Here is a 20,743-nt window from a genome sequence, read left to right on the forward strand (position 1 = left end):
TTAAGTAATTTTTTTTAAAAAAAGTAAACTAAGCATAAAATTTATTTTCTCAAGAATATTTAAATTCTGTAATAATTTTTTAAAACTCTTTGCAAATTGTTTCCACATATTATGAGATTTTAGCAGTGGCAGGGGTAGCCGGAACCACCGTCTCCTTCCCGGGCATGGAGAAGAAGAGATACTGAAAATACCACATGGAAGACCTCTATCTCGGGGACATCTATCCCTCCAACGACGACGTTCCCGCCTCCAAATCCTACTCCAGCTACCGCAACGCAGTGACCACCCTCTCATCCTCTACCCCCGCCGTCGAACACCCCCTTCTTCCGCCGTCTTCCACTGTCACAACCGCCGAAGTTTCCGATCCCCTGATCCTGAGCCCTCGTGGTTCACGATCACTGCTGGAATCTGCTTCGTACGCCGACGTTATATCCAGCTCGTTTCACGACGGTTATTCAGAATCCAATGTTAATGGCATGCTCGAGGAAGAATCGACGGTTTCTCCTAGATCTCAATCTTCCAGCTCGGAGTATCTGAAAATCACGGTTTCGAGTCCGCAAAAGGAGGTCGAATCTTCCAATTCGATTGTTCCGGGTGGCAATACTTATGTCACCTATCTAATCACCACGAAAACGGATATTTTAGATTACCGAGGTTCGGATTTCAGCGTGCGGAGGAGGTTTAAAGACGTGGTGACGCTGTCGGATCGGTTGAGCGACGGTTACCGGGGGCTTTTTATTCCGCCTCGGCCTGATAAAAGTTTAGTGGAAAGTCAGGTAATGCAAAAACAGGAGTTTGTGGAGCAGAGGAGAGCGGAATTGGAGAAATACTTGAAGAGGCTGGCAAGACATCCCGTTATTGGAAAGTGCGACGAGTTGAGGGTTTTTTTGACAGTACAAGGTAAATTGCCACTGCCCACAAGCATCGATGTGGCGTCGAGAGTGCTGGATGGGGCGGTGAGGCTTCCCAAGCAGCTGCTTGGGGAGTCTACGAGTGTGATCGAGCCTGAGGAGGTGGTGCAACCTGCTAAAAACGGGAAGGATTTGCTAAGGTTTTTGAAAGAATTGAAACAATCTGTTGCCAATGATTGGGGTAACTCAAGGTCTCCTTTGGAGGAGGATGACAGGGAATTCTTGGAGAAGAAAGGGAAGCTATTGGAACTTGAGCAGCAACTTTCAAACACATCGAAACAGGTTAGTAGAAATTCTAAATTTTTGGATGTGAAATGTGATGGTTACATACCCTTATTTTTTAAGGTTGATAATGTTACGCAAAAGCTACTATACATATTTGCATTGACTGCTTATACACAATTTGTCCACGACATTTCTGTGAGATTAATTTCTCTGTTTTATGATTTGGTAGGCTGAATTACTGGTCAAAGCACAGCAAGATATAGGAGATACAATGGGAGAATTAGGGCTAACTTTGATCAAATTAACTAAATTTGAGAGTGAGCATACTGAACTGAATACTCAAAAAACGAGGGCTGCTGACATAAAAAATGTTGCCACTACAGCCGTCAAATCTAGCAGATTGTACCGTGAACTTAATTCACAGGCCGTGAAACATTTGGTAAGTTCTGAATTCTTATTTTGGGTAAGCTTTGTCACAAGTTTGTGCCTATTTGGGAGAACCCCACTGTAATCTTGAACTCGAGACATGGGAGTGTTTTGTTCTGGCCGATTGAATGAATTTTTGCCAAATAGCACCCGGATTATTTCACTCCCTTTATGTTGCTTCTTTAATAATAGTTTGGTGATTTATTCCTTGGAAGTTGTATCCACGCCTACCATAAGTTCTCCTGGGAAGTCTTTATACGTGTGTGGTCCACTCAAGTAACAGTACAACCAAGAATTGGTTCATAAAAAAATTAAAACGCTGAATTAAATGTCTACTCAAGCAACAGTACAACCAAAAAAAAGAATTGGTTTAGCAAAAATTTAAAGCGTTGAATTAAGTGTACATATCAATTTTGCACGGGTTAACACACAGAGAGAGACGAATATAATTTTCCATTCGTATCTATTTTGTGGCAATCACCCCTTCCTCTGTAATTATTGCAGGAAACATTGCAAGAATACATGGGTTTGATGTTCGCTGTGCACAATGCATTCTCTGACCGTTCTGATGCACTATTGACATTGCAAACGCTTGTGTCTGAATTGCATTCCTTGCGTTCGAGAACAGAAAAACTTGAAACGGCGTCCTCTAAATTATTTGGCTCTGACAAATCAAGGATCCGTAAATTTCAAGAGCTAAATAATGCCATTAAAGTCACAGACGATGCTAAAAGTTGTGCTATAAGAGAATACGAACGGATCAAGGTACATATTGTTAAAGGCATGGCTTGGCAGAGTGTGAACTAGATTACTAGAAGATACAATTTCTTGTTAATTTGGTAGGCTGTTTATTCTGAAAAATGAAGCACCAATTTTTTTTAGTATTTTGGATATAAACATCTCATGCATTGAGTTTTTAGCCATCATTTTAGAGTCACTTACTGAACTCGTGGCGAACTTCGAGTGCCCTTTTGCCTTTGCTGCATGAAAGTTGATTTTTTATTTCATGATTGTGCCGGAAAAATATAAATATTTGTCCAATAACTGATTCTTTATGGGATTCTTTTGATTACTTGTCTCAATCTACATTCTGATCACGTAGTTGTAAACTTATAGTTATTTTTTCTCCCGATTATTTGCTTGGAGATTTAAGTTGTTTAAACAAATTCCATACCAGTTTTTATCCTTTCTTCCTGTTATGCCATTTGGTTCATAAACAGTTGCTAATTCAGGTGGTTGTATTAATTCAGATTACGGTGCTTCACAAGTATCTGTTCTGTAACCATGTGTCTGTCCGTCTGGATATAAAAAATATGCCCCGAGCTGTCCTTTTCATATGCATTGAGATCTTTAATTTCCTGTGTATTTTTTATGTTTGATTTGAGTTGAAGAGGCACCAGATAGTTTCTGGCCATGCCCTTACCTGATGGATTGCAATCTTGCCTTCTCTTACCTTTTGTCAGGAGATCGACAAATAGATGTTGAATTGGTTGAATTTTCAAATTGGACCTGTATCATTTCCAAGTCAAAGACTTATTTAGATTTCTATGGACTTGGTATTTTTCTCCTAGGGTGGATCCGGTCTAAGATTTCGGTTGATTGTGCACAGAGTTTGTTTTGAATGAGTAATGGTCAATCTTTAGGGTTTAAGAAAGAAATCAATTTGAAAGAGTTACCATTTTCGCCAACTCTTAAGACTTGCAAGTTGCAAAACTATCAGGAACATTTTCTTGCCTAGCTAACTTGATTGTGTGGACATTATGTATCCTTTTCATCTATTCCCAAAATATTAAAAATACAAGGTTATTGACTTTGATGGCTTTTCTAGTACCCCATTTATCTCACTATCCTAACAAAGGTGCCCCCAGAACATAAAACTGGACATTTATCATATGTTATTTGATCTTTAAGTGAATTAATTGAAGAGAAAGGTAGATATTATAATTCTCTAGCTATTGTCTCAGGTATTGTTGTTGCTAAATGTAGTTTAGTAACGTGGCTACTGCATCATGCCACATCCGCATCTCGCTAAATGGGTGTGATAGAAATGATAGTGGATAATTTTGTTTTTTTACGTATGTGCTTGTTTGTTGCCTTATAGATTCAATAAATTCATCGCTATATACAATATACTGATATTATTAAGTTACCACTGGCCACATTTGGCAAGGGGAAGAATCGTACTTATGATCGACACTCTGTTCTTGCTCGTCTTTCCTTTTTATGCTTAAAGATTGGGAGCTTGCAGGAAAATAATAGGAGCGAAATCCAAAGGCTCGACGAAGAAAGACAGGCTGACTTCATTAAAATGCTTACAGGATTTGTCACTACCCAGGTACTTGCACTTCCTGGAAAGTAAATACTGGTTCTGGCAAATGCTTGGCAAGAAAACTCGAATTTTTATGGCTTGAGATGAGATTCAACCAGGAGCATAGTATCGGGAATTTAAAAATTGATTCATACCTAATGAGTTACTCTGATATGTGTCTTAGTAACAATTAAATTGCTTATATCAATGTAGTTAGGTAGGATCAATCTTTGCACTGTCACATTTTCATAAAATGTGACGAGTGTCAACTAAGAGCATGCTAGGCATGTAAAACACTTATACATCTTGTATTCCTGGTGGAGCATTTCATTTCCCTTTATAATCTATTTGCTACTTGTTATGAAATTTCACAAAATAATGAAATATGACAGAGGATGCGATCACGCAAGGAAAAATTTGATACTTGAATTGGTTTTGTTCAAAGTGAATCCTCCTCCAATCGCGAAGAGCTGTAGACAATGAATCCACCAGAGACTATAGATTACTGATATTCTGTACACTCCAACCCTAACTTTTTTAACCCAACTGGCCAACTCTGGCGGGATAGGAAACTCCTTAGTAGGCACACCCCAGAGAATAGTTAATAGTATAGTGTCATGTCCTATTGGTGCAGGATTCTGCTTCACAAACTGAAGGGCTTTTATGCCTCTTTTACTTAAAACTGTGTAAAGTTAAAATGGAACATAATTTGGGTTGAGGTATCTCATAATCTTCATATCTTCTTGTATGGACCATATTATCTCCATGATCTTTCAAATGCTGTCACCTCAAGCTGCAAATTAATTTTAGATAATGCTGGAGCTTTAGTGGTCAATCCTGCTATCGGATTTTCCTCTTTCTGGGCTGTCTACACATCAATGAGCGGTTAATATCACATCTTGAGTAAAATGGACCATCGCTTCAATGTGTTTGGTTTTCTTGTACTTTGTGATTCTTTGATGTGCAATTACACTTTGATTGCCGTGGACTTCACAACTTTTTGCTAGATAGATTCTATCACCGCTTCTGCCAAGCCATGTCTTTGTGGAACTGAATCTAATCTAATGGTTAAAATGTATCCATTTTAAGACAGTCAGTTATTATATTCTGAATCTAGTTGATCCAATCTTGAAACAAGATGATAATATCATTTTGGTAGTGATGTCCTAGATAAAATTTGCTTGATATTCGTGTTTTCCGTGCCATCTGGGTGGGATTCTATAATTTGTGGAAGAATCCATGACAAGGGCAAGATTCCCAAATCCAGTTTCAATTATGTTTATTTATCGGAAATAAAAAGAACACATATACTTTTCCTTCCCCATCTCCTATATTGGCACCAAGAATTAATTGTTTTCTTGTTTAAATGGAATGCTGCATACGTGAAAAGTTCAAGTCATGATAAAATTAGTTAAAATCTTTAAGTAGAGCTTCATTTCTATTTAATGTGAACAACACAATTCGTAAATTGCTTCTTGTGAATGTGTTTGAACAGTTTCATTTGTTATTCGTGTGTGCCAGCTTGTCGAAAATGCTGCTTGCTCAAGTATTATGTATACATCTCATTTTGATATAACTGTACCTATCCCTTATGCATAGCCTTTTCTTGTGATCAAACAGGTAGCATACACAGAAAAAATTGCAAATGAGTGGGTTAAAGTGGCAGATCAGACGACTATGTACGCTAAAAAGAGAATGTAAAAACGAACTGTATATTACACGGATTTGAACTTTTACTTTGTTTTTTTAGATTTTAAGTTTATGATTGTAGTCCTTTATTAATTCTCGCCTTTGCACTTCAAAATCATTCTTCTTGGGTTACAACACCGTGTTTAGGTGTCCTTACAGCTCTTATGGAGTTGCTGTAAGATAATTTTTCTTATAGAAAAAGATATTCGAGTCTTTCACAAGTTCTTGGTGGAAACCCGAAATAAGTTCTGTTTTTAGACGCAAGTGGTGTTTGTGAATCACCACAACTGTCATGTGTAACGGATATATGTTTTTTGACAACCATATTGAGTTCATTAACCATTTTGATATACTCTTTAGTACTTGCAGTCTTATGCTACTGAAAATGTTATGGGGTTTTATTTTTTGAAAAAAAATTATTATTTTAATCGGGTTATGAGGTGTTTTTTGTTGCCATGATTCGTGTTATTTGTACTTTTCTTTATCTTTTAATGTCTGATAATGGATTTGTTCTTTCCAGTGTTGAAAGGACTATTTTGTGGAGTGATATTTCATTCTAGTTAAATCTGTTTAGGAAAAGAAGTGTATGAAAAACATGGGGACATAAGAGATGTAAACGAATTAAATCAAGTCGAATATGATGAAAATTTGAAGTCTTGAATTCGGCTTGAATTAGTTCTATTCGAGCTCCATTCGAAACATGAAAATTTTAAAAAAAATTGGTTCGAATTCCGGTTCAAATTAAAGTTCAAGTTTGAATTCAGCTCCAGCTCGAAAGATTCAAATTATTTGCAAACTATTTGAATTAATGTTCGAAAATAAGTACTCGAAAGAATCAAAATTTATTGTAAATATTCAGCTCACTTGGGATATCGTCCGTTTTAGACAGTGACATCACGACTTTAGAATAAGTCACAAGAAGTTACTACAGTTCATTTAAATGCTCAACATCTCTTTTGCGGTTTAGCGACGTAAAATTTCGTCTAAAGGTCTTCACTCTACTTTTGAAACTCACCGTCCTATCTGAGATTTGGCTTTAACATCCCAAATTCACGTGAAATCGCTCTGATTTCAAATATAACGTTCTAATTCATTTGTGATATTGTTGACTTTAGTTAGTGATCTTAAAATACGTCTCAAAGAGTTATTATACGTCTATTTAAATGCCAACATTTTCTCTTATAATTTTGATGATGCGAGATTTCACTTGACCACCATCACTTCTTTTTTTTTTTTTATTCAGCGTCGTCACCGATTTTTTATTTAAAAAAAAGCCAGAAGCGTGTGTGCATGAACATCATTTTTGACAAAAAAAGCCAAAATTTGAAGCGAAATGCTCAACTTCCAAAATGCTTTCTGTCTTCCTTCACTCCTCTCTTTATGGGCCATCATCCCCTTCAACTTTGGCTTTAATGCCCGTCTTTTTTCACCCATAAAATCAGTCCAAGAAACCGCGTTTCCCGTGGGCTCCACTCCACCCTTTCTCCTTTCCCAACGTCCTTCGAACTCATATAGTTCCTTTTTCGCAATTGCAGGTGAATACATAGAGTAATTGAAGCTCCAGCAATGGCGGATAACGGCGAGGAGAAGCTTGTTGCTATTGCTCGCCAGATAGCCAAGTCTCTTGGCCGTACCGAGACCATGGCTGACGATATTATTAAGATTTTTTCCAACTTCGATGGAAGATTGCGTGAGAAGCTGACCGAAAAGCTCTCCGACGACGATGTGGAACAGATCCTCAACTCTCTCGACCGTCAGATCTCCGGTTATATCTCCTCAGACCGATCCATATGGTCGAATTCTGCCGATTCTTCGGCTTTTCTTGATTCTGTCGACCAATTAATTGCCTCCATCCGTGATTGGACCCCTTTAGCCGATGACAAGAACATCTCATCTTACCTCGACCGAGCCGAGGATCTACTTCAGCAATCCATGTTTCGCTTGGAAGATGAGTTTAGAACCCTCGTCGAACGCGGGGCCGACTCATTCGACTTGACTCGCGGCGAGTCAGCTCATCATCACGACTACTACTCCGACGACGACGACGTTTCTGTGGAAGATGACGATAATTTCATCCCCTTGGCACAGCCAGTCACGGATTACGACATAATAATCGACGCGCTGCCGGCAGGTACTATAGGGGAGTTGCATGAGATCGCAAAGAGGATGGTGGTGGCGGGGTATCTGAAGGAATGCTCCCACGTGTACAGCACCTACCGGAGGGAATTCTTGGAGGAGAGCTTTTCTAGACTGGGTCTGCAGAAGCTGAGCATCGACGAGGTTCAGAAAATGCAGTGGGCGCAGCTGGAAGATGAAATTGAGAAATGGGTCAAAGCCATTAATGTTGCTCTCAGGATTCTTTTTCCAAGCGAGCGGCGCCTGTGTGATCGCATTTTCTTGGGGTTCTCCTCCGCAGCGGACCTTTCGTTTATGGAGGTTTGCCGAGGTTCTACGATTCAGCTCCTGAACTTTGCGGATGCAGTGTCTATAGGGAGTCGGGCACCCGAGAGGTTGTTCAAGGTGCTGGATGTTTATGAAGCTGTAAGGGACTTGATGCCTGAATTTGAGTTTATTTTTTCTGATCAATACGGTATAACTTTAAGAAATGAAGTCATCACTATCTGGAAAAGACTAGGGGAAGCTATTAGAGGTGTGTTTATGGAGTTGGAAAATTTGATCCGTCGGGACCCGGTAAAGGCTGCTGTTCCTGGCGGGGGTGTACATCCCATGACTCGATATGTGATGAATTATCTTCGTGCTGCATGCCGGTCCCGGCGAACCTTAGAACAGATTTTCGAGGAAAGCGTTGGGCCTCGTAGTAGCAGCAATTTTGAGTACAGGAAAGGGGACAATATAGTTTTGCCCTCCTCTTCAAGTCTAGCTGTTCGAATGGAATGGATTATGGAGTTTTTGGAGAGTAACCTAGAGGGCAAGTCCAAGATTTACCGGGACAAGACATTGAGTTCTGTATTTATGATGAACAATGGCAGGTATATTGTGCAGAAAGTGAAAGATAATGACTTGGGGACACTGTTAGGCGATGATTGGATAAGGAAACATGAGGCAAAAATAAAACAATATCATGTGAATTATCAAAGAGGTACATGGAGCAAAGTTTTGGCTGTTCTTAAGATTGATAGCAACTCTCTGTCGCCTGTAGCACCCAAGAATTTAAGAGATAAGCTAAATTTATTCAACACATACTTTGAGGAGATATGCAGTTCTCAATCGACATGGGTGATCGTGGATGAGTATTTGGGAGAGGAGTTGAGGGCTTCGATTCGTGGGAGTTTAATCCCGGCTTACCGGAATTTTATAGGAAGATTGCAGGCCTTAGTTGATTTTGGGAAGCATGGAGATAGACATATTAGGTATAGTGTGGAGGATATTGAGGCTCGTATTGGCGAGTTGTTTCAGAGTGGCAGTGGAAGAAGATATGAGAGCCAAGCAAGTAAGCTCGTGTTGTAGTTAGTTGCTTCCAAACTATAAGTTTTGAGTGATTCTGTTAATCGATCTGCTATGACAGATACTCTCTTTACACGACTTGTCTGTTGTATTTGAAATCATGAATTGGAAATGTATATTTTTGTTATAGGATTTGTAGCAGAAATATAGTGAATTCAGGACACGAGGCAGCACAAGATCATGTTGTTCGATCATAAAAGCAAGTATCCATAACATGTTTCAGATAACTAAATCTCTTTTAAGCTTCCCTTGATTACACTATATCTACAAAAAGATTAATGATTAAAATCGAAATATGATTTAAAAATATATTCTTGATATCCAAGAAAAGTTCAATTCAGCATTCAAATGTTAAAGCTGAATGAACTTTTCCATTCATCACAAGTTGATGGTTTTCGGGCACTAAATAGTTTGCTAGAGTAGCCGAAATTTTTTGTGTATTTCTTGCGCTTCTTCTTAGGTTGCTACGTGCGTCCACATTGTATTTGTATGCACTGAGTTTTGAAATTGGATGGGTAACATCACTGAATTTATTTTAGCTGATGGAAGTTGATATCAGGAGCAGAACTAGAATTTGTGTGCATGGCAACCCCCTTTCACGAGTTGATTCCATGCTACATGTAGGGGCACTATCCCCGTAATATAATCAAGGCCTCAAATTTAGTTACACATACATGAAGTCCACTAATTTTTTTAAAATCACGCATGTGTGAATTTTGTCCAGACAGCTATGCTTTGATGCATGCCACTTTATGCATATCCATTGATTTAACGTCAATAAATGAGATTCGTACATAGAAATTCCAAGTACGGTTTTCAAGTCAAAGCATTAAATAAATGAAGAGGGGCATGGATGCCGGTTAACAGATACATACAATAATTCAGAAACTCTTGTCTAACAAGGTAATTTTCGGAGATGAATTTTATATCTGAATTAATTCATAAAAAATTAGTTTTTTTTCGTAATATAGATTACTTTTATGAGACAAATAATATATTAATTCACGTAAAAATAATATTTTATGTTAAAAATATTATTATTTTTATTTTATAAATAGATCAGATTGACGTGTCTACTCGATATAAATTCGTGAGATGGTATCTCAAAAAACTATACTAGAATCATGCCGTCATATTGGACATTTGGTATCTCTGTAAATGTGGATAGACGGCGTTAATTAGTTGATTGTTAATTATTAATTAATTGATCAATTACAGGAAAGCACCAAAATGAAAGCTTGTGGGCCAAATTGATTTAATTCGTGACATGTGGAGAATGAATAATGCCATTTATCAAAAGTGTTTTGTTTTGCTGTATAGGGCCGGCGATTGGACTTCTTCTTCTTTCTTTTTTCTGTCAGCATAAGATTTTGTTGTTTTATATATATTTATATGCTTTTGTTATTTTCTTTTGATATTTATCTTTTTTTTTTGGAAGTTTTAATATTTGTTTTTGTTATCGATTGAATGTTTAAATAAGATTCAAAACTGCTTCAAGATTTGTAAATAAAAAATCAATCTATCTAAGATTCAGAACCTATAAATATTTAGAGTAAATCTCTTGTGAGACGATCTCACGAGTCTTTATCTGTGAGACGGATCAACTCTACCGATATTTACAATAAAAAGTAATATTCTTAACATAAAAAATAATATTTTTTCATGAATGACTCAAATAAGAGATCTCTCTCACAAAATACGACTCGTAAAACCGTATCACACAAGTTTTTGCATCCTAAATATAATCTCGAACACTTGTTTCCAAATTCTTTTAAACGTAAAACTTATTTAGTATCACTATATTATCTCAATATAAAGAATAATTTGTTTTTATGTTTTTTCAAAATGTCAAAATTCAAGTGAATTGTTTGTATATTGATAGAAAATTTAACTATATCACGTTAATTTATATCAATGAATAATTCTTTTAAAAATTAATCAAAACATGAATAATTTTTAAAAGAATTATTCACTGATATGAATTAACGTGATATATTTAAATTTATTAATTATTTACTAATTCTAATCATTAATTATTTATATAATAACATCTCGGACATTTCAATCGCATCCATGCCAGCTAAACCATGATACGGTGTATGATAAATCTTGATTATTTCAATTGGGAAGAATGCATTACTCTTGCGTATAAACCTTGTAAGTAGTTAAGTTGACCAGGGATTCACGAGTGTCACCAAAACAAAGTCCACCAAGAACACCGTGGAGATCGGTGTTTGTTGTCCTCTTAATCGGATTACTACATATTCATGCATATCTCTCGATTTATCTTTTCCGCTATGTCAAAAAAAAGTTCACCTCGAAACCACATACCCAATTGTAAGGAAGTGAGACTTTCACAATTGAGTGATTTTAATTTTGTTGGATCCAAAATGAAAATGTTACAAGAAAGAGGAAAAACCATTCCTTTACAATAATTCGAACCACAGCACAAGCCCATGGTTCGCAACTCTCTCTAGTACACATTAGGCATTATTTTGGTGAGAAGTTTAAGCCAAAATACTATCCACAAGGCAAAAAAAAGAAGAAAAAAAAAACCCCAAAGAAAATTAAATAAATAGTTCAAAAGTGAACCCAAAAAGGTCGAAAACCACTTATTAATCCTCGGAAATGCTGTGCAGATTAGGCGTCCACACTCCGACGTTGGCTTTTCTTTTACAGGACGATCGCTTCCCCGATTCCTTCGAAAAGTCACGCGACTCATTGCTGATAATTACATCTTTCTGCGAAATATTGCTACCCTTTCCGCTGTTGGGGAGTGTCTTTTTGTTACTGACATTTTTAGGCAAAGAAGATGTGGGTATCAAGAAGTAAATGGATCCCCGTTTGAGATCGGACTCGGGTGACAGGATCAAGATCCGACGACCCACGTCCTGGGAGCTGGGATTGGTCAGAACGTGATTCGGGTTGTTCTTCAGCACCTGCGCCGCCGTGGCTGGACCCGACAACTCCTCCACGTACCCGTTTAAGTGAACTATCCGGATCAAGTCCAGTGCCCCGAATGGAAGGACGCATGCCAAACAGCACCTCAAGCTATTTCCCATTATCAGAATTCCAATCTACACCCAGATTTCGCGAAAATTCAATCAATTGCTACCGCTTATCTTATTTTTACAAGAGTTCCAATTTGAATGTGGATTGGGAGTTTATATATATATATATATATATATATATATTTATTTATTTATTTATTTAGAGTAATAATCATTGATTTTTTGAATTAAATACGAGGCGAGGTGTCTAAATTGCCCTTACGTATTAATTATTTTTTTGATTAAATATATAATTGTTCATCGGTTGTAGTTTTAATATGTAATGGCAGTTGATCATTAGTTAATCGGGCTTAATTATTAACTAGAGAAATTTATGAAGTCAAATGCTTCAATTCAACAGTGATGAATCCGTCCTAAATTACTTTTTTTAAAAAAAGTAAAAACCCGTGTGATGAGACGATCTTACGGTTTGTGAGACGGATATCTTATTTGGATCATCCATGAAAAAATATTACTTTTTAGGTTAATGGTATTATTTTTTATTGTGAATATCTGTATGATTGATCTGTCTCACAAGAGACCTACTCTTAAAAAAATTCATTATTAGGTTAAATTATCGCATAGAAGTGGACATTCTAATGTGTTCATATACACACAATCTCAAAAATTTTACCTACATATTTTATTTTCGTTTCAATTTTGGCTAAATTGGGTTTTTTTTTATTTTATTTTATAAATCTACGTTTTGACTGACTATAAAATTTTATTTCCCATAAAGATCATCATAAATGCAATTGATTGCTATGGGCATAGAGTCCAATTATATATTTTTTTCTCTCCATATTTTAAGTCGTATAGTTCCGAAGTTCACAGCTGTATTTAATCTCGGCTCATTTTTTTTAATTGATAATAACTGTTTCCTTATGCAATAATTGTAATAATAAATTGCAAATACCGATGCACACGTACATACGCTTTTTAACTAACAAACATTTTATTATGAATTTTTAAAATATCCGGAAATTAAACATTTAGAAACATTATCGAAATATGACGCTTGAATTGTTATAAAATTTAAAAATCTGAGTTACATCAAACAGTAAAAACAAAACAAAAAACAGCCGCATTCTCGAAAATATTTTATATGATCAGATAAAATTGTAATGACAGCATGGAATTTTCATTCTCAGATATATTTTGAAATATTTATTCGAACACGCAGAACATCAACAAATCAATATGCAAAAATATAGCATTTTATTCAGAATAATAGTGTACGTGGTAATATATATGGCTGGCTGCACCGGCCCTTCTCTCTTCTTCCAACAAATTTATTCTTTTTTGTCTTCACCTATTTGTCTATTTAATTAATTATTTCCCCTATTTCGGCATCGCGAATCGGGGAGGGTTTTGTCCAAGAATCTTACAATCTGTATTTAACTGGAAACAATCGTATTTTTTTCCTCATAATTTCTTAATATTTATATGTATATATATCCTAGTTTCTTTATTTACAAATTTATCGTAAAATATATGTATGATTTTTAATGAATAATATGTCTGTTACAACGAAGTTAAAGTACCTTTATATATATATATATATAAAGTAGAGTCGAAAAATGACTTAAAATATGTCTGTCACATTAGAGTAGAGTCGAAAAATGACTCAAATAGCGCGCACACACACACAAAAATCTTAAGATTGCAGATCAAGATTAAAATTCGATAACATAAAAAACCAAAAAACAACACAACGTCAAATATTATGACAAATATCGTAGTTTTCTTCCATATATATATTCTAATGGCAAGCATAAATTTAAGAACAAAAGCTAGAGTTTCACTTGTAAAATTACGAAACAGTTGAGTTTTGAAATATCTTAATTGTAATTGATAATCTACAATCAAACAAAATAGTTATGGAACGAAGCTTCCTCTCAGTTACTTGGTCATTAACTTTAATCAATTGTTGATTATCAGTTAATGCTTCTACAGATTAATACTACCCAACACATGCAATTGAGGTTTCGAGGCATCCCACGAGTTATTTTAATTAACTAAGCTTAGATCTTATAATACAGATATGCACCAATTAATTATTCTCTAACACGATATTTTTTATATTTAATTATGATTATTGATTAATCATTTGTCGATTAATTTTATTTTATTAACTTGAGTGCTGACCCCAATTTTGCACCAATTATTTGCGTATCTTTTGATTAATTTCAAGTGTTATATATATATATATATATATATATATATATTGTCGATCGTGTGTGTATGGTACATAAACCACAAATTTTGTCCCTTGTACGTTAATGCTTGCTTGCAAACGTGCGGGTAGCATGGGCAAGGGCACATGGGCAGGGTGAAACAATCCGTGAGGAAACATGGGCAACTGTCCATGTGGAGGGTGACGTGGCAACCTCTCAGATAATTTTTTTTTTAAAACAGTCAAAATTTTAAAATGAATCACATATTTTCTACACACATTGACATATTCTTGGAAAGAAACAAACAAAAAATGAATTACATATTTTATACATATATCAGCAATGAAGTGACAGTTTTCTCAGATTATTTTTTTAAAAAAATCAAAATTTTATCTAAACAGTGATTGGACAAATTAATCAAACGAGTTGTCAATACTTACGAGGGAACGACGAGAGACATAGGCGAGATAACTTGCCAAGTGACTCGTCACTGAAGGGGCGCCCATAGTCGGTGGGCAGCGCAATCTTACTCGGAGATTTTTTCCCCTCCCAATGTACGAATTGATTTGCCTTACAAGTACATTACCGATATGTGTAGAAATATGTAATTCATTTTTTGTTTGTCTTCGAAAATAAGTCATACCGTTAAATGTTTAAGCCTTGAAAGAATTCATTTGATTAATTTGTCCACTAACTATTTAGATTAAAATTTGTATTTTTTTAGAAGTTTCTGCAATTTCATTTTTTGAAAAAACATATACGAAGATGCCACGTGATCTGCCACGTGGACGGGATCCCGTGATTGTCTTCCACTCTACCAAGTGGCTTGGCTGTCAGTGTAACCTTACTCTTTATACTCTACGGCTGCGTTTGGTTTGGAGGATAATATAAACTAATGATTAGTAAGTAAATGATAAAGAAAATGATTTTTGTAACAATGTAATATATGGTGTTATGTTTGATATGATTTTTAAGTGTAGGATAATTTTGAATTTTTTGATAAAAAGACAAAATTGCCCTTTTTTTTTTTTCTTCTTCCACTCCGGCGGCGACGGCGACGGTCCGGCAACGTCGGTGCGGCCAGCAGTCAACGGCGTCGACGGCTGCCGGCTGACCGGAAGTAATCGGTCGACGGGGACGGTCGATGGTCCGGCATCGGCTGGTTCTCGGCGGCTGCCGGTGGCGATCGATCGGCATTCGGCGACGGTTGTCGGCCGAAGGCGGCGGTCGGTGGTCGATGGCGGCGGTCGTGGTGGTGAGTTTGGATATAGGAGAAGGGTAAAATTGAAAAAATATGAAGGATTAAGAGTTCGATAAATAATCCTAGGGGGTGAGGAGGTATTATTTTAACCCACCTAATATAACCTAATCATTCATAGGAGATATTACTTGATTAAATAATCACGCGTACCAAACGAGGGATAAAGTGAGTTAAAAAAAATAAACCCACCTTATCACCCAAACCAAATACTCCCTACATAAGTATATATGAGTAAAGTTATGCTGCCAACCACTTGGTCGGTAACCATTGGCTCTCGCCAAGATGTGGATGACGTGACAGTCCTCTCAGATTAGTTTTCGGAAAAAAAAAAAAAATCAAAATTTCAATCCAAATAGGGAATTGTCAAATTAATTAAATGATTTTTTTACAGGTTAAAACACACAACCATATGATATACTCTTGGAGAGAAACATAAAATGAATTACATATTTTCTACACGGAGCAATGATAACTTCGCAATGGCAAAAACTTGTGTGAGACGCTATCACGAGTCGTATTTTGTTAGATAGATCTCTTATTTAGGTAATCCATGAAAAAAGTATTACTTTTTATGTTAAAAATATTACTTTTTATTGTGAATATCCGCATCACAGATAAAGATTCGTGAGACAATATACCTACTAAGTTTTTTGGTTGGAGAATTCAAAGTTCAGGTAAAACTGGAATATATTTCGACAAACTATTAGGCTAGGTTTGTTTTTGGTTTTTTGTTTTTGGTTTTTTTTGGTTTTTAAAATCAAAGTTCATGTTGATTTTATTAGTGAAATTCTTCAAATATTCAAGTAACACTGTATAAAATTTTTTGGATTGATTACATATTTACATTCACATCCCTTTAGTTTTACAATAATCACAAAAAAATCAACTAAATTTAGAAACTATATACACCTACTACTAGGTTTGTATCACTCTTACATGTACAAACAAACAGCAAGTTCAAAAAAATACATACATATGCTGTAGGTTTTATGAATGTTACAATTATCTCCTCATTTTCAAAGGGTGATTGCATGATAAACATAGACCTCAAGAGATGTGTGTAATTTTTAGGTTCCATTGTCTCCTTTGTGGATACATCTAATAATAAATCATGGCTGTTTGACGTCACCAAAGAAAAAATCTACATATTTTTTATCTTCTCTGTTGGTAAACTGAAATCCAAAAATTCAATATTTTTTCTCGAGTCGTCACGTTATTTATTCTTCGACAAATTATAATCAATGGATAAATTGCAATGAATCACAAATAATGTAATAATACCATCAGATTGTTTATTACATTGTAGATAAGACTCAAAACGTAACTCTAAAAATCTGATATAAAAAATAATAATAAATTCCTCATCAACTACGGTGAGTCATTAAAAAAAGGTACTTTTTCCTACTTTATTAACTCACCAAACAAACGCATGCAAGTTGAGTCTCAACTACGTATGCGCCAAGCAATCCCACGCCTCCAGAAGATCTGACCCATTCAAACCATTGAAATAATATCTTCTATGCAATACAAGGATTATTTTGTTCTAGCTAGTCATGCTTTCTATTTCTTATTTCAATTTCTTTTGTCAACAATATTTCAAACAAGTTTATCATGTAACAAATTTATCATATATTACTTGTTTTATACAATTTATCTGACTAACATGATATACAGATTAATGTGTTAGTTTAAAGTCTGTAATTTAATATGCACTGAAATATAAGTATTGAGCAGATATTTTGTGAAATTACTTTTTAAAGCATTTTGTTAATTTTTAAGAAGCTATTGGTCGTAGACAAGATTTGTAAATTATTTATATATATGTATACGTGAAATATGTGAACACAATGGAGAACGTGATGGAACCAAAAGTTTTATGTAGGGGTCAAAAGCTGAAATCAAAAAATTTATTGTGAAAAAGAATCATATTTTTGTGTTTATACAAGAAAAAATATACAAATTTACAATAAAATTATCAGTTCTTTATGGACCATATTGCTAGCATAATGATGCTAAAGACGATTTTGCGTAGAAGACGGCGTAATTTGGGATAAAAACGAGTCAAGGAATATGTCGTCACTAGGCTCATCCTTGGCTCTAGAAAACAATGAGTTGTCCTGCAAAAGATCGACACCGGAACCCATTGAATTCCCAAATCCTGAATATCTCAAGCTCCGGTCATGAATCGGCGACAGCTCCAAGGGAAATGGTGCCTCAGCTTCGACGGCAACACCGCGAACCGACAATGCCCCGGCCGTGGCTATATTGTTACCAGGATTGTAAGGGACTGGCCTGGTAAGGGCATGGCTGCCTCCGCCACGAGGAGCTGGGACATCATGGTTGTGTCTCCTCTCGTATGTTGTTATCACAGACTTGGGGTCGTTCGAGGCTCGTTCCACATGTTTTCTAACTGGACAAGCGGGACTAGAGCACTTGTAATAGCTCCTAGAATTAATCAAAGAAAAGTGACACAAGATTAGGCTACATCGAAATTAAGCCAACGGGGTCACCCCTCTGCCTTGATTCTTGAATAATTTTCTGGGTCATCTCGAAAAGAAAAGGAAAAAAAAAGGAAAGAAAAGAAAATATTGAATTTCTTACCTGGGATTGGGATTTCCCTTCACCACTTTCTGACCATACTTTCTCCATCTATACCCATCATTTAGTATATCTATATCACTTTTAGTTTGAACTACAACTCTTGGTTCTCTCTCTGTCTTACTCCCCATTCCACCAGCATTCTGACTTCCACTCTCACATTTCCTGAAGCAATATACGATCAGGCAGGTGAGTAGCCAAGAATTCATGTTTAAGTCGATGGCTGATCAGCCACCAAGATCCCAATTTTGGGGTGTTTTTTTTATAGAAAAAATCAAAGAATATATGCTAGCATCAACAATCAAATGAATTTGGAAGTCATTCGTATGAATAGACGATTTCAAATACATCAATCCAAATTCACCAATATGTTATATAACTATATAAATTTACTAGTATAATTGAAATTTACCATCTTTTCATATCAGGTTCATCTTCATCAAACTCATCTCCACCGAACTTTCTCTTATGGTCGAACTCATCATCTCCAACTGTTACCGATGAGTTCTCCGGTGGAGTTGTAACCGAAGAATCCATTTTCCCTACACCAACTGAACCACCTGACAGCTGCTCCGGTATCTCGTTTTGAGACTGGATCACCATGGAAGAAGCCGAAACCTGTGGACGAACACGGGGCCAGAGCAGACGATCTTCGAACGGACTGAGGCTTGGCATGAGTATGAGAAAATTTGTAAACAATTTCAGTAATCTGTCCAGATAAAGCTCTTTCCACTTTTTTCTTTGTGGGGCAATTGGGATGTGTACATTTGTAATAGCTTCGAGGATTCTCGCTTCCTTTCACTTGTTTCTGCCCGTATTTTCTCCAGTTATAACCGTCATCCAGCCTCTTGTTATCCGTTATTGTCACTGATGATTCGTTGTATTGATCAATTTGCTGGGTTGGATTGAATTCGGAATTCAAGTTGTTTTCTACTGGCGGTAAATTATCTTGTTTAGCAAGTTCTTGATAATAATATTCCAATGTCGGCAGGTCCTGAGTATCCAGAATTTATCAGTATGTACGCAGAATAGTTAGATTCATTCGTTGGGGAAAAAAGGTAAATTAACGAAAGAAATCAAGAAAAAGTAAATGAAAATGAAGTTCTTACAGCGGAGACTGTATTGGGTTGAAAAGAGAAATCCGAGTAGTATTTCTGTTCTGGCTTAATCTCCTGCTGATATATTCTGTTGTAATCACTCTTCCAATTGGAATTCGGAAACGTTCCTGTTGTCGGAGAAGGTAAAATCTGCATAGTAAACATTTCAAAAACCATCCAAACAATTAAAATTCGTCCTAAAGAATATATATCAGAGAGAAGAAAAAAAAACTGAAGATTCTCTCTATTTTCTTACATTAGAAGACGCTAACAGAACTGGAGAATCAAGAAACTCAGCTGTGCTCAAGCCGAAGTAGGAAAATGGAGAGGCGGCGGAAGGAGGTGATATGGGAAGAGAAGAGGGCGGCAGAGACTTAAACTTAGGCACCCCAGAACCTCTCCGGTCCCCAACTTCCCTGTTCAGAGCAGGGCCGGTCGTGGGTTGGTGGTGGTGGTCGGCTGCCAGAAGGCTGGTGAAATAGTTGGAAGAAGACATGAAAACTGAATACAATCCCGGATTCACCGAGGCTTCCAAGCTTCCTGAAGAAGATGAATGGGTCATCACATACAATGTAAGCGTGTGAAAATATATAGGAATGGATGATTCTTGATTGGTTTTTAAGAAGAAAGATTGAAAATGCAGACGTATTTGCTTTTACATTTGTCTGAAATTTGCGGTGTTCGATTATTTCTTTTCCCTCAAGTTTTATTATTATTATTATATATTTTTTAAAAAAATTCGCTGGAATTCAGTACAGCTTCTAAGAAGCTCTTAACACATATTTTATCAATCAAATTATTTCGAACGACAATATTTGAAATAAACAAAAAATAATAATTTTAGTTTCATAAACTAGATTTGGGGACTCAAAAATAATTTTATTATAATCCATAAAAAGCAAAAACTTGTATGAGACGGTCTCACGGGTCGTATTTTGTGAGACGACTCTCTTATTTGGGACATCCATGAAAAAGAATTACTTTTTATGCTAAGAGTATTATTTTTTATTGTGAATATTGACAGGATTGACCCGTGTCACATATAAAAATTCGTGACACCGACCTACTTTTAAAAGCACTATTTCGATCTCCCTTTTTTCTGGACATGAATCCTTGTGAGAAACATTTTGAATGATTTTATTTTATAAAAACAATTCGAACATTTACATTTAAAAAAACAAAAATTGGCCAAAAATATCTCTTTTGTGGGCCATTTTACTACAGAGTCAAAGCTCATGGCTTTGACTGAGATATGTACAGTATGAGAACGGCGGCTGAGGCATCCATAAATTATCTTTTACGCGGTTTGGGTCACTTTCATTGGGCTCCTTTACATCTTTGCTTTTGCTTTCCTAGCAAGTATTGAGATATACCTTTTATGTGATAAAGTATATATGACAATCTCACTTGTCGCGACATTCGTTTTTACTTGATGACTTCAAATCGTAACAAAATTGCGTCCAAACGGCTTAATTCTAGTCCTATTACTCTAATAAAAACAATTGCTTCCAAACGGGTTCAGTTTTGGTTTGAACT

The 20,743-nt window shown here is 36.1% G+C and overlaps 4 protein-coding genes across 4 annotated transcripts; 2 read left to right on the plus strand and 2 right to left on the minus strand.

Annotated features, from left to right (window-relative positions):
- The first annotated feature begins 73 nt into the window (after positions 1-73).
- On the plus strand, positions 74-5,920 carry LOC142553376 (sorting nexin 2B-like). Its single transcript, XM_075663588.1, has 5 exons — positions 74-1,193; positions 1,366-1,575; positions 2,067-2,327; positions 3,811-3,897; positions 5,491-5,920. The coding sequence occupies exons 1-5, from the start codon at positions 195-197 to the stop codon at positions 5,569-5,571; spliced, it is 1,638 nt and encodes a 545-aa protein (XP_075519703.1). The 5' UTR covers positions 74-194; the 3' UTR covers positions 5,572-5,920.
- Positions 5,921-6,856: 936 nt separating this feature from the next.
- LOC142553377 (exocyst complex component EXO70B1-like) lies at positions 6,857-9,187 on the plus strand. The gene has a single exon (XM_075663589.1). It carries the CDS (start codon positions 7,126-7,128, stop codon positions 9,025-9,027), a length of 1,902 nt encoding a protein of 633 aa, XP_075519704.1. The 5' UTR covers positions 6,857-7,125; the 3' UTR covers positions 9,028-9,187.
- A 2,234-nt stretch (positions 9,188-11,421) lies between these two features.
- Positions 11,422-12,168, minus strand: LOC142554474 (uncharacterized). The gene has a single exon (XM_075665141.1). It carries the CDS (start codon positions 12,084-12,086, stop codon positions 11,640-11,642), a length of 447 nt encoding a protein of 148 aa, XP_075521256.1. The 5' UTR covers positions 12,087-12,168; the 3' UTR covers positions 11,422-11,639.
- Positions 12,169-17,405: 5,237 nt separating this feature from the next.
- LOC142553378 (putative WRKY transcription factor 26) lies at positions 17,406-19,875 on the minus strand. The gene is given in 6 exon segments (XM_075663590.1): positions 17,406-17,957; positions 18,114-18,275; positions 18,523-18,728; positions 18,730-19,104; positions 19,220-19,357; positions 19,464-19,875. Coding segments are annotated over 6 exon segments (1,620 nt in total). The 5' UTR covers positions 19,770-19,875; the 3' UTR covers positions 17,406-17,524.
- Between the last annotated feature and the right edge of the window lie 868 nt (positions 19,876-20,743).

Source organism: Primulina tabacum, chromosome 8 (assembly GCF_025594145.1).
Source record: "Primulina tabacum isolate GXHZ01 chromosome 8, ASM2559414v2, whole genome shotgun sequence".
Lineage (NCBI taxonomy): Eukaryota > Viridiplantae > Streptophyta > Magnoliopsida > Lamiales > Gesneriaceae > Primulina > Primulina tabacum.

What these genes read in the sequence shown, in the direction of transcription:
- LOC142553376 (XM_075663588.1), top strand. Translation starts at nt 195, where the DNA reads ATGGAAGACCTCTATCTCGGGGACATCTATCCCTCCAACGACGACGTT. An exon ending in CACAGGCCGTGAAACATTTG is followed by an intron (nt 1,576 to 2,066) that starts GTAAGTTCTGAA and finishes TAATTATTGCAG; the next exon opens with GAAACATTGCAAGAATACAT. An exon ending in CAGGATTTGTCACTACCCAG is followed by an intron (nt 3,898 to 5,490) that starts GTACTTGCACTT and finishes GTGATCAAACAG; the next exon opens with GTAGCATACACAGAAAAAAT.
- LOC142553377 (XM_075663589.1), top strand. Translation starts at nt 7,126, where the DNA reads ATGGCGGATAACGGCGAGGAGAAGCTTGTTGCTATTGCTCGCCAGATA.
- LOC142554474 (XM_075665141.1), bottom strand. Translation starts at nt 12,086, where the DNA reads ATGGGAAATAGCTTGAGGTGCTGTTTGGCATGCGTCCTTCCATTCGGG.